General features: G+C 43.8%; 1 protein-coding gene across 1 annotated transcript in view; it reads left to right on the top strand.

Annotated features, from left to right (window-relative positions):
• slc17a8 (solute carrier family 17 member 8) overlaps positions 1-13468 on the top strand; it is a 64704-nt gene that overhangs the window by 23487 nt on the left and 27749 nt on the right. Inside the window, exons 4-5 of the mRNA XM_041216133.1 lie at positions 2421-2535; positions 7264-7351. Coding sequence (XP_041072067.1) covers positions 2421-2535; positions 7264-7351 — 203 coding nt within the window. The remainder of the gene's footprint in view (positions 1-2420; positions 2536-7263; positions 7352-13468) is intronic.

Raw genomic sequence — 13468 nt, 5'->3', positions numbered from 1 at the left:
AAAATTGCCAATATGTTCACTCTTTCCTTAATTATAGACTCCAGTAATTTCCTGACAACAGACATTAGCCCAATATCATTTCCAGGTTTGCTCTCTTACCTTTCTTAAACAGCAGACTGACATGTGCAATTTTCCTATCCAGAGGAATGGCTCCAAAATGGAGAGAACTCTGGAAGATTATTGTAAGAGCATCACCTGCTTCGTTTATATATCTATGCATCTTTATGCATTTGTTTTGGCATGGCTGATGGTAAATGCTGAGCTGCCAAAATCCCAATGGGAAACTTGAAACAGCTGCCAAAGCAGTTTTTGCAATTTGTATAGTATGAGAAGGGGCTCTGAAATCAGGAAATGATGTCTCCAACTACTTGTGATAATTTTATAGCAAAGTAAACATTTATTAAAAGAATAAAGGAAAAAAAATACAATTGACATTTAAACACAAGAATGGCTTCACACAGTAAACAGTCCTTTAAAACAGTTCCACAAATATTAACTTAACTACCATTAGAGCTAACCTTTTCCTTTTCTGTTTAGCAAACATCCTTACAGATTTTAAAATCTGTAGAATTCCAGTAATTTTTACCACACAGTGCTTTTTCCTTGGGTTCTCCTCTGAGGCTGGCAGCAACTGGGTCTTCAGGTCTGGCCTTGTACACACTGTCTTCTTGGAGTTCTGACCAGATACCCTGCTGCCTCCGGCAGATCTGACCAGCTACCCCCCCGCCGGCATCAGTATTTCCTTAAATGCGATCCTTCCCTTTGATCTCTCTATTGTCTCAACCAAGACTCTTCAGAAATGCTTTCTTCCCAGAATTGATTAAACTTGGTTCATTAGCCTAGCTCTTAGACTTGTAAAAACAAACTTATCCTATCTTTACCTTACACCTTTTACATCCTGCATATATCCATCCCCCTTTGAACTACAACAACTCAATTCAAAAATACTCCTGTTATTGCTTTATGTAAAACTCTGATTGTAGTTCCTCTTGGTTCATTAACATATCAAAACCGCTCCTTACTGTTGACTTTAGACCCTTGCCGTCACTCTAGCTCTTAATCTAATTGCAGCCTGACCTCCAGTACATAAGAAAATATGCCAGGGTTATTACCAGAAGAAAAATATTACCATTTCTTGATTTCTTGACAACCTATGCAATACCTCATCATGGCCTCACATCCATACATTACTTTCTTGTATGAGGATGCTCCCAGTTAATTGGAAGTTTTAAGACTGCACTCAGTAGCCATTTGGTGCGTATCAAGGTATATGGAGCAAAGACAGGTAAATGGAGTTGAGGTAAAGATCAGCCATTATCTGATTGAATGGGCTCAAGGGGCTGAATGGCCTTCTCTTGTTCCAATTGGCAGCATGTTGGGACTGAGAGCTGGAGCACTAGAATGCTTACTTCCTGAAATCCTGCCCCATTGTCATGCATTGAGTCTCAAGCCTGCCTCCAACCTACCCATTTCTAGTTTTAGTGGAGGGGATATGGGGGAGGGGCAGGCGGCAAACCCTCTCACAGGTGACAGGTTGGCAATTTGAACATTTTAATGATACTACATGCAACAAATTTAACCTACCTTCCAGCTTCAGCTCTGGCCAGTGCTTCTCCCAAGCATTGAGAAACCCAGCAGCTAAAGGGAGGCAATGTCTGCTGCATGATTAAGGGAAGCAGTGCACTTACAGCCCTGGTTGTGGTCTGAGAGGAGCAGGATTGCTGTCCACTGCAACCCCCCACACCTCACTCCCATCTTCTTCTCTGTCTCCCACTAGACACTGTCCCCACCCTGGGATCCAAAGACGTCCTTCACACGATTGGAGCCCCATCCTCGACATTGCAGATCAGGCCTTCACTGGAATTGGTGGCCACCTCCCCAGTATTTGGACCCACCCCCATACCCCACAATACCACTCATCTGGCCGCAGCCTCTCTACTTGCTTCTGGACTCTAGCCTCTTTGAAGCATTCCCTCACCCACTGCATGTGGGAGGAAATGGACACACGCTGTGAAGCTAAGTCAGTCAGTAGGGTGACCAGGTCTCCTTCTTTCTGTTCACCAAACCCGCCCCTGTAAAAATCAGGGCCTTCGATCATTCTGGTTTACACCATCAGGACACCAGTTTGTGAAGAATTATTGAACATAAGCATAAGGAAGTTGAATTAACATAAAAAGAAAAAGTGAGAAGGTAATTCAACTCTCTCAACCTGATCTAAAGGTGCTGATATTGTCATCAACTTTCAACTGTTTAAACAACAGTCCAAGCAATAAAGTGAAAAACTCAATGAACAAGGCAATATTAAAATGATCCTTTATATGTGACACAGTTGTTGGTGAAGCTCATTCTCATCATGAATGAAGTTAATGACAGTCTAACTACTGTTACTTTGCGAGTTTCTTTGTACTTTTTAACCCTAGAGTTTTCGGAGCAGCTATATTTTTGACCTCAACACTGAACATGCTCATCCCATCAGCAGCGAGAATACATTTTGGCTGCGTTTTGTTTGTAAGGATACTTCAAGGTCTTGTGGAGGTACGTTTTTAAATCTACTTAAAAGTGCAGGGGACTGGAATAGCACTGGGGTAATAGGCCGAATGAGAAAAGAACAGGGAAATTGGAATCTATCTGTCTGTCAGTGAACTAGTACAGTGCAATGGGCTGAATGGCCTCCTAGTGTGCTGTAACCTTGACGACAGAGTTCCGGATAAACAACAAAGTGGACCTGGTTTCCACTTCCTTTCAGGTGAAGTGGTCGAGTGAGAGAATTATACAGACACCTTTGTATTCAAACACTGAGGGTTTGGGAAATATAACCGGATTTCACAGAATGGACACAGAAGTTGTTGTGTTTTTTCCTTGCAGTGTAAGCAACTTAATGCTTCCAGGAGTCAGGAGTGTGATGGAATACTCTCCACTTGCCAGGAAGAGTGTATTTCCAACAATGCTCAAGAAGCTCGACACTATCCAGAGCAAAGCAGCCTGTCTGATTGGCACCCCATCCACCAACTTCAACATTCACTCCCTCCACCACCGATGCACAGTAGCAGCAGTGTGTGTACCATCTACAAACACACCGCAGCAACTCACCAAGGCTCTTTTGGCAGCACCTTCCAAACCTGCGACCTCTACCACCTAGAAGGCCAAGGGCAGCAGGTGCACGGGAACACCACCATCTGGAAGTTCCCCATCAAGTCACCACCAATCTGACTTGGAACTACATCATCGTTCCTTCACTATTGCTGGGCCAAAATGAATGAATTTTAAAAAATTAAACAACACACACACTGCCAGTGGAAATGAACTAAACACTTTTTTTAATAGGAAAAAACTTGTATTTGGATAGCATGTTCCTGACCTCAGGACAGCCAAAGTGCTGTACAGACAGTCAAATACTTTTGAAGTCTGGTCACTGTTATAATATAGGAAACATGCCAGCCAATTTGCACACAACAAGATCCCACAAATAGCAAATTGACAGTGCCTAATTTTCTACAGAATAATGTGCCACCTGAAATACAATGTGGTTAGGTGTTGTTTTATACAACACCAGACACTTCCTTTCTGCTCTGTTTTGACTGCATTGTTAAACTATGTAAAATTTAGGGACTGTTTAAACACAATTTGAAATGGCTGCAGCAACAAGAAATGAAAAGTGAAATGTTATTCTTGCCAAATCCTAATGTTTGATTTGGTAACATTCACTATCTTCTCAGTCTTGTTATCAATTGTTGCTGTAAATTCTGGTGCAATCTGATTCAGGTAATTGTATGTAATAATTCTTTAATGGCTGGATTTTATTTTATTTGTTCATGAGTTGTGGGCATTGCTGGCAAAGCCAATGTTTATTGCCCATCCCCAATTGCCCTTGAGAAGGTGGTGGTGAGTTGCCTTCTTGAACCGCTAAAGTCCATGTGGTGTAGGTACACCCACACTGCTGTTAGGGAGGGAGTTCCAGGATTTTGGCCCAGCGATAGTGAAGGAACGGCAATATATTTCCAAGTCAGGATGGTGAGTGACTTGGAGGGGATCTTCTAGGTGGTGGTGTTGCCATGTATCTGCTGCCCTTGGCTTTCTAGGGGGCAGAGGTCATTTGGAAGGTGCTGTTGTAAGAAATTGGAGTCTTTAATAAGCAGGTATTTCCTGCATTTTATGAGATTAGCTGAGCAACATTGACTTTCTTTCTCGAGAAAGTATTCCTAAATATTTTGACCTCTAAACAGTCTTATTTTAGGTTGTCACGTTGACACTCCTGAGTTCTTAGGTGGCATCCTGTGCACCCCCTTATCTCCAAAGTGTTTAGAAAAGACCAGGATATGGCCCTCAGTGTGATGTAAACTAAAACTGACTTCGAGCGGGGTGATGCACGGTGGGTAGGGTGGGGGAGGGGTGGTGGGGGGAGGGTGGGGGGATGGGGGGGTGGGGGTTAGCGCCAACAGCCCTGATGTTTTGAGTACCTGTCCTGTGTCAATTGGTCAGAATAGTTAGATAGATGATTGACACTGGGTAAGCTACCAGCCCCCAAAGAAGGGTATATAGATGGGTGTCATAGTGGTGGTAGTGGGCTGACGGGCTGTTGAGATGCTGCTGAGGTGGCAGTGCTCGTTGGGCAGCTGTCTTCTTCAGACGGAAGATGGACCAGGGGAGGAGGAGGAAGATTGGGAGATCGAGGGACGAATTTCCTAACTGGAGAGCAGAATACTGCTATCACAAGTTGTTATGAGTTGTACACTTTTTTCCCTTTCTAATTAGTTGGTGTATCATATCTAAACTGTTGTTTCTTAATGAACTCAATAAACTATCTTAAAATTACTTATGACTAGTCGACTGCCTATTTAGGTATCTGTGGTCCCAAACCCCGAAATCTTACACAGTCGAAGGTGAGTTGCTGCTGTGCATCTTGTCAATGGTACACACTGCTGCTACTGTGCATCAGTGGTGGAGAAAGTGGATGTTGAAGGTGGTGGAGGAGGTGCCAATCAAGTGGGCTGCTTTGTCCTGGATGCTATTGAGCTTCTCGATTGTTGTTAGAGCTGCACTCATCCAGGCAAGTGGAGAGTATGCCATCACACTCCTACTTGTGTCTTGTAGATGGTGGATAGGCTTTGAGGAGTCAGGAGGTGAGTTACTCGCCGAGGGATTCCTAGCCTCTGACCTGCTCTTGTAGCCACTGTATCTAAATGGCTAGTCAGTTTCTGGTCAACGGCAACCCCCAGGTGTTGATAGCGGGGGATAAAGTGATGGTAATGCCATTGAACGTCAAGGGGCAATGGTTAGATTCTCTCTTGTTGAGAATAGACATTGCCTGGCACTTGTGTGTTGCAAATATTATTTTCCACTTATCAGCCCAAACTTGAATGTTGTCTATGTCCTGCTGCATATGGACATGGACCGCTTCAGTATCTGAGGAGTTACGAATGGTGCTGAACTTTGCACAACCATCAGCAAACATCCATCCCCACTTCTGACCTTATGTTTGAGGGAAGGTCATTGATGAAGCAACTGAAGATGGTTGGGCCGAGGACACTACCCTGAGGAACTCCTGCAGTGATGTCCTGGAGCTGAGATGATTGACCTCCAACAACCACAACCATCTTCCTTTGTGCGTCTTCAGCCTAGCTCTGAGGAGGGGGAGGGAGGAAGTAGGATGTTACTATAAGTTCATTATCAGTGATGGTGGGGGGGGGGGGGTGGGGGAGCACGGAGGGAGTGAGGGATTCTAGTGGGATTTAGGATCTGAGGGTCAATCCTCCTGGGGGTGCTGTCTCTGGAGGCTCCACAGAGGCTGATGGCTTGTCTGGAGTATTTAAATGAGGCCCTGCAATTTTGTGTGGTTTGGGCCTTTCTGGTCTAATGTGTTGAGACATGGCCTTTGGGCTTCCCAGTTTGAGAGATAATCTTATCTAGGTAAACATGTTAAAGGCAGGAGGAAAGATCAATCTGGAATATTATTTTAAATTAGATTGTGAGAGTATGACTGGGAAAATCAGTGGATCAGACTATTAAAAGGCAAACTTAGAACTAATATCAGCAAATTCTTCTTCAGATATCCTTGAAGAGGAAATATTTGCAGGGCTATGGGGAGGGTGCAGGGGCGTGGAACTATCTGGATAGCTCTTAAGAGCTAGCACATGCACAAAGGGATGAGTGGTGTCCTACTGGTCTTTAAGATTCTCATACACACATAGTGAGTAACATGTGGAATAACCCTTCAGATCGGGTAGTAGAGGTGAAATCCCTGGAATCATTTGAGAAACAATTTAATGTGGCAATGGGTACAGGTGGGGAGAACAGCAGAGTGTTTTTGGAAGCATCGATGGACTGAACAGCCCTTCTTAGCTGTGATTATTTAGAGTTGTCTTTAGAAAGGATCTGTTCAGTAAGAGTTTATAAATTAATGCTCCGTTGAATCGACAGAAAGAAAACCCTCGTTAACTCATACACTACTCATTCAATGATTTAATTCATTGATGTTCCCATGCTAGAGGGAAACATGCATAAACTGACAAGGCTGAGATTTCTCAACACCAGTTCTCTGGATCTCGCATTCCTTTGTGTATGGCTCCCTGAAGCGAACATTTTATCAATGAAAATTTAACCTGGGCAGTTCAAGCCTCCCTGAGGGATCTTGCTATGCACAAATTGTGGGACTATGGGGTAAAAGCAGGGGTGTCAGAATAGCTGGAATGCTCTTTCGAAGAGCATAGACTTGATGGGCCTAATGGCCTCCTCTTGTGTTGTACTAATCTATGATTCTATGAAATTGGTTGCCTACACCAGAACAGTGACCACATTTGAGACTATTTCTTCGACTGTAAACCACTTTGGGATGTCTTAAGTACAACATAAATGTCTTCTCTGTGACTAACTCCTCTCATTACCTTAAGTGTCAATTGTGTTAAAAGCTACAAATTTTGCATTTTACATTAGTCCTTTTAACAAATGACCATTAGTCTTAAAGAAAATATTCATTCTTGGGATGTGGACATTGCTGGCAGGATCAGCATTTGTTGCCAATCCTTAGTTGTCCTCGAGAAGGTGGTGGAGAGTTGTTTTTGTGAACTACTGAAGTTCACATGGTGCAGGTACACCCACAGTGTCGTTAGAGAGGGATTTCCAGGATTGTGAGCCAGCGACGATGAAGAAATGGCCAATTTGTGTCCAGGTCTGAATGCTGTATGACTTCCCTATGCTTTTGTGAATTCTAATTGTTATTGTGCTCAATTTCCAAAATGATTAAAAACGGCCATTGCTTTCCTGCAGGGAGTCACCTACCCAGCATGCCATGGGCTCTGGAGCATGTGGGCCCCACCGCTTGAAAGGAGTCGATTGGCTACTACGTCTTTCTGTGGTTAGTGTCTGCATCCTTGCCATCTTTTTGTAGGAAGCCTAGCCCTTAACTTCTCGTCAACAATGATGTACTGAATGTAGTATGTTGTAACCAATGGTAGAAGAGTGGAATAGGTAGGTTGCTAGAAGGATTTTGGCCTTTGAAGGGCTTCCATTAGTTATGGACTGTAATATATTGGCTCTTAATGGGGAAAAGAGTCAATTCTTATTGAAGAATGCAAACCATGAGATTCTGAGGTTTTATCATGGGTGTGGAGAACTGGTAGGGATTGGTAAATGGAGTACAGCCATTCGAGCTTGCTCCATCATTGATAAAAGGTCATAGCTGATCATCTCACACAACTCCAGTTTCCTACCCTCTTCCCATTACCCTTGATTCCTCTAGTGACCAAAAATCCATCACTCTTTGTTACGAATACACTCAATGACTGGGTGACCACAACTCTCTGGGATAGAGAATTCCAAAGTTTCGCAAACCTCTGAGTGAAGCGGTTTCACCTTGTAGGGAGGTGGTGATATAATGGTATTGTCACTGGACTGGTAATCCAGACTGGGGACCTGGGTCCCAGTCCCACCACAGCAGATGGTGGAATTTGAATTCAATAAAATATGTGTAATTAAAAGTCTAATGATGACCATGAAACAATTGCCAAAAAACCCCTTTGGTTCACTAATGTCCTTGCCCATGTGACTCCAGATCTACAGTAATGTGGTTGACTCTTAAATGCCTCTGAAATGGCCTAACAAGCCACTCAGTATCAAACCACTAAAAAGTCAATAAACAGGAATGCGCTGTGGGTGTACCTACATCAGAGGGACTGCAGTGGTTTAAGAAGGCAGCTCACCACCACCTTCACAAGGGCAATTAGGGATGGAGAATAAATGCTGGCTCAGCCAGCGATGCTCACATCCTTTAAATGAATTAAAAAAAAATCTCTGATCTAAATGGCCTATTCCTTAATCTGAAACTACATCCCTCTAATTCTAAATCCTCCATCCTAGGGAAACAGCATCTACCCTATCAAGCCCTCTCAGAGTTTTAAGCATTTCACTGACAGCACAACTCATTCTTCTAAAATACTGAGAATAAAGGTCTACGCTGCTCAATTCACATCTCCAGGTACTACTTCAATCAAAATCCAGGGACATAAAAATAAAGTTTCATTTCATTTTCTTGCAACTTTTCTGTTTGTTAGTTGTAAAAATATTGGAAATGGAAAAATAGGCTGATTGACTGAGTTGAAAATCATCTGATGGGATAATGAAGAGATTTTTCCCATTAGACTAGGTGCAGGGAAACCGCAAGAACCAACAGGGGAAGCCTGGGGCTGGGGGAGTTGGAGGCCGGAGGGAGCTTCCTGTGGTGAACCCTTGAGGAACACTCAGAGTTAGTGACCCTAAGTCGTGGGTATGAACGCCTACAGATCACAACATTTCTGGATTTCTCAGTTGTGAAACTTAATGTCGGGCATAATTTCCCACTGGGAACGGAAACATTTTAATTGCGATTGGGGGATAAAGAGTGACAAAAACAATAAATTTTAATGAGGTTCGTACGATGTCAAGAAATTGTTGCGTTTGCACTTTAATTACCACAGTGCCTTAGTCTAACTGCACTTGAAAAAGAATTCAGTGCTTGTGAAGCGCTTCCGATCTTCTTGGGGAATTGGAAGGTGCTGTATAACTTTATTTCTTGCACTTTGTACTTGTCGTTTTGAATATTGAGCAGGCCCTGGGGGTTTGCTGTTGACAATGTCACCTCGTTGCTGGATAAATCCTCAGATTGAAGAAAAGCATCTACATAACACTTCTCATAACCTCAGTATGTTCCAAAATGTGGTCAATGTTGCCAGTTAGAAAACATGGCAGTCAATTTGTGCACAGCAAGCTCCCACAAACAACAGTGGGATAATTTGGGGAGAACTCCCCTGCTGTTCTTCAAAATGGTGCTGTGGGGTCTTTTGCACCCACCTGAGAAGGGTTTAACAATTTGAACATCTCATCCAAGAGACATGCGAACAAACAAGGAGCAAGAGTAGGCCATTTGGCCCCTCAAGCTTGCTCTGCCATTTAGTGAGATCATGGCTGATCTGATAGTTACCTGAAATCTGCATCTCATCTACCCCCAATAACCTATTACCCCTTGCTTAGCAAGAATCCATCCACCTCTGCCTTAAAAATATTCAAAGACTCTGCTTCCACTCCCTTTTCAGGAAGAGAGTTCCAAAGACTCATGACCCTATGAGAGAAAAAAATTCCACCTCATCTCCATTTAAAATGGGTGACCGCTTATTTTTAAACAGTGACCCCTAGTTCTGGATTCTTCCATAAGAGGAAACACCCTCTCCACATCCACCCTGTCAAGACCCCTCAGGATTTTATGTGTTTCAGTCAAGTTGCCTCTTACTCTTCTAAACTCCAGCGGATACAAGCCTAATCTGTCCAACCTTTCCTCATAAGACAACCCACCCATTCCAGGCATTAGTCTGGTAAACCCTCTCTGAACTGCTTCCAACTCATTTACATCCTTCCTTAAATAAGGTGGACCAATACTGTACACAGTACTGCAGGTATGGTCTCACTCGTGCCCTGTATAACTGAAGCATAACCTCCCCACTTTTGACTTCAACTCTCCTTGCAATAAATGACAATATTCTATTAGCTTTCCTAATTACTTGCTGAACGCGCATGTTAGCCTTTTGTGATTCATACACTAGGACAGCCAGATCCCCCTGCATTTCAGAGCTCTGCAATCTCTCACCATTTAGATAAAACCATCGAACCATAGAAACTTAGAAAGGTTACAGTGCAGAAAGAGGCCATTCAGCCCATCCTGTCTGTGCTGGATAAAAAGAGAAAAAAAAATAAACTAGCAGCTCATTTTAATCCCACTTTCCAGCACCTGATCCATAGCCTCGCAGGTTACAGCGCTTCAGATGCAGATCCAGGTACCTTTTAAATGAGTTGAGCGTTTCAGCCTCAACCACCAATTTAGGCAGCAAATTCCAGACGCTCACCACCCTCTGGGAGACAAAGTTTTTCCACATGTCCCCTCTGGATGACCAGAGATATTCAGGTTACAATGAGAAGGAAAAGAAAGGCTTTTAGCAGGTACAAGGGAGCATATCTGCAGAGGCATTAGTGGAGTACAGAAAGTGCTGGATGGAGCTTAAGAAAGCAATTAGGAGAGCAAAGAGGGGATATGAGAAAGCTCTGGCTGGTAAAAGCAGGGAAAATCCCAAGATATTCTATAAGTATATCAATGGGAAGAGGATAACCAAGGAAAGAGTAGGGCCCATAAGGGACCAAGGGGGCAATCTATGGGTGGAGCCAGAGGACATCGCTAGAGTGTTGAATGAATACTTCACATCCGTCTTCACCCATGAGAATGAGGATGAAGGTATCGAACTCGGGGAGAGAGACTGCGAGGTTCTAAAGCAAATTAATATAGGGAGTGACAAGGTATTGGAGGTGTTGGCAGGCTTAAAAGTGGACAAATCTCCAGGTCTGACTGATTTGTGTCCCAGACTGCTGAGGGAGGCAAGGGAGGAGATCGCAGGGGCTCTGACCCAAACTTTTAATTCCTCTCTGGCCATGGGGGAAGTGCCAGAGGACTGGAGAACAGCTAATGTGGTTCCTCTATTTAAGATGGGTTGTAGAGATAAGCCAGGGAACTACAGGCCAGTGAATCTCACGTCAGTGGTAGGGAAACTATTGGAGAAAATTCTGAAGGAGAGTATCTATCTCCACTTGGAGAGGCAAGGTTTGATCAGGGATAGTCAGCATGGCTTTGTCAGAGGGAGGTCATGCCTAACAAATGTGATTGAATGTTTTGAGGAGGTGACCAGGTGTGTGGATGAGGGTAGTGCAGTTGATGTAGTCTATATGGATTTCAGCAAAGCCTTTGACAAGGTCCCACATGGGAGACTTATAAAGAAGGCAAATGCACATGGGATACAGGGTAATTTGATAAGGTGGATTCAAAATTGGCTTAGTTGTAGGAGACAGAGGGTGATGACAGAAGGATGCTTTAGTGACTGGAAGCCAGTGTCCAGCGGCGTACCACAGGGATCTGTGCTGGGTCCCCTATTATTTGTCATTTGTATAAACAACATAGATGACTATGTGGGGGGTAGGATTAGTAAGTTTGTGGATGACACAAAGATTGGCCGGGTGGTTAACAGTGAGGCTGAGTGTCTTGGGCTACAGGAAGATATAGACGGGATGGTCAAATGGGCAGAAAAGTGGCAGATGGAATTTAACTCTAAAAATTGTGAGGTGATACACTTTGGACGGAGTAATTTGACAAGGAAGTATTCAATGAACGGCAGGACACTAGGATGTCCTGAGGAACAAAGGGACCTTGGTGTGTGTGTCCATAGATCTCTGAAGGCAGAGGGGCATGTTAGTGGGGTGGTGAAAAAGGCATATGAGACACTTCCCTTTATCAATCGAGGCATAGATTACAAAAGTTGGGAGGTCATGTATAGAACCTTGGTGAGGCCACAGCTGGAGTACTGTGTGCAATAGGAAGGATGTGATTGCACTGGAGGGGATGCAGAGGAGATTCACCAGGATATTGCCTGGGATGAAACATTTAAGTTATGAAGAGAGATTGGATAGATTTGGGTTGTTTTCTTTGGTGCAGAGAAAACTGAGGGGTGACCTGATTGAGGTGTACAAGGTTATGAGGGGCATGGACAGGGTGGATAGGGAGCAGCTGTTCCCCTTAGTTGAAGGGTCAGTCACAAGGGGGCATAAATTCAAAGTGAGGGGCAGGAGGTTTAGGGGGGATGTGAGGAAAAACTTTTTTACCCAGAGGGTGGTGACGGTTTGGAATGCGTTGCCTGGGAGGGTGGTGGAGGGGGGTTGCCTCACATCCTTTAAAAAGTACCTGGATGAGCACTTGGCACATCATAACATTCAAGGCTATGGGCCAAGTGCTGTTAAATGGGATTAGGTAGGTAGGTCAGGTGTTTCTCACGTGTTGGTGTAGATTCGATGGGCTGAAGGGCCTCTTCTGCACTGTGTGAGTCTGTGATTCTATGATTCTAATCCCTCTACCAATCACCTTAAATCCATACCCCCTGATAATTGACACCTCAGCTAGGGGAAACAAGTCTTTCCTGTCTACCCTATCTATGGCCCCCATAATTTTGTACGCCTCAATCAGGTCACCCCTCAGCCTCCTCTGTTCCAAGGAAAGCAACCCCAGCCTATCCAATCTCTCCTCATAGCTGCAACTTTCAAGCCCTGGCAACATTCTTGTAAATCTCCTCTGCACCTTCTCCAGAGCAATTATGTCCTTCCTGTAATGTGGGGACCAGAACTGTACACAAAATTCCAGCTGTGGCCTAACCAGTGTTTTATACAATTCCATCATTACATCCCTGCTTTTGTATTCAATACCTCACCCAATAAAGGAAAGCTTTCCAATTGCTTTCTTTACCACCTTATCCACCTGTCCTGCCACCTTCAAGGACCTGTGGACATGCACTCTAAGATCTCTCACTTCCTCTACCCCTCTCAATAAATTCCTTTTTATTGAGTATTCCCTTGCTTTGTTTGACCTCCCCAAATGCATTTCCTCACACTTTTTTGGATTGAAGTCCATTGGCCATTTCTCCGCCCACTTAACAAAACCATTGGTATCATTCTGGAGTTGACAGCTATCCTCTTCACTATCCTCTTTACTATCAACTACATGGCCAATTTTTGTGTCATCTGCAAATTTCCCAATCATGCCTCCCACATTTAAGTCATTGATATATACAACAAACAGCTAGGGCCCCAACACTGAGCCCTGTTGAACACCATTGGAAAATGTTTTTCATTCGCAAAAACATCCATTGACCATTCCTTTGTTTCCTGTCACTGAGCCAATTTTGGATACAACCTGCCATCTTCTCCTGTATCCCGCGAGATCTCACTTTCCTGACTAGTTTGCCATGTGGGACCTTGTCAAATGCCTTGCTGAATCCATGTAGACAACATCCACTGCACTACCCTCATCAATCCTCCTTGTTACTTCCTCAAAAAATTCCATTAAATTAGTAAGACATGATCTTCTCCTAATAAAACCATGTTGACTATCCCTGATCAATCTGTGCCTTTCTAA

This window comes from Carcharodon carcharias, chromosome 21 (assembly GCF_017639515.1).
Source record: "Carcharodon carcharias isolate sCarCar2 chromosome 21, sCarCar2.pri, whole genome shotgun sequence".
Classification (NCBI taxonomy): Eukaryota; Metazoa; Chordata; class Chondrichthyes; order Lamniformes; family Lamnidae; genus Carcharodon; species Carcharodon carcharias.
The sequence above is the reverse complement of the archived record's forward strand: the minus strand, read 5'-3'. Positions and strand labels throughout refer to the sequence as shown.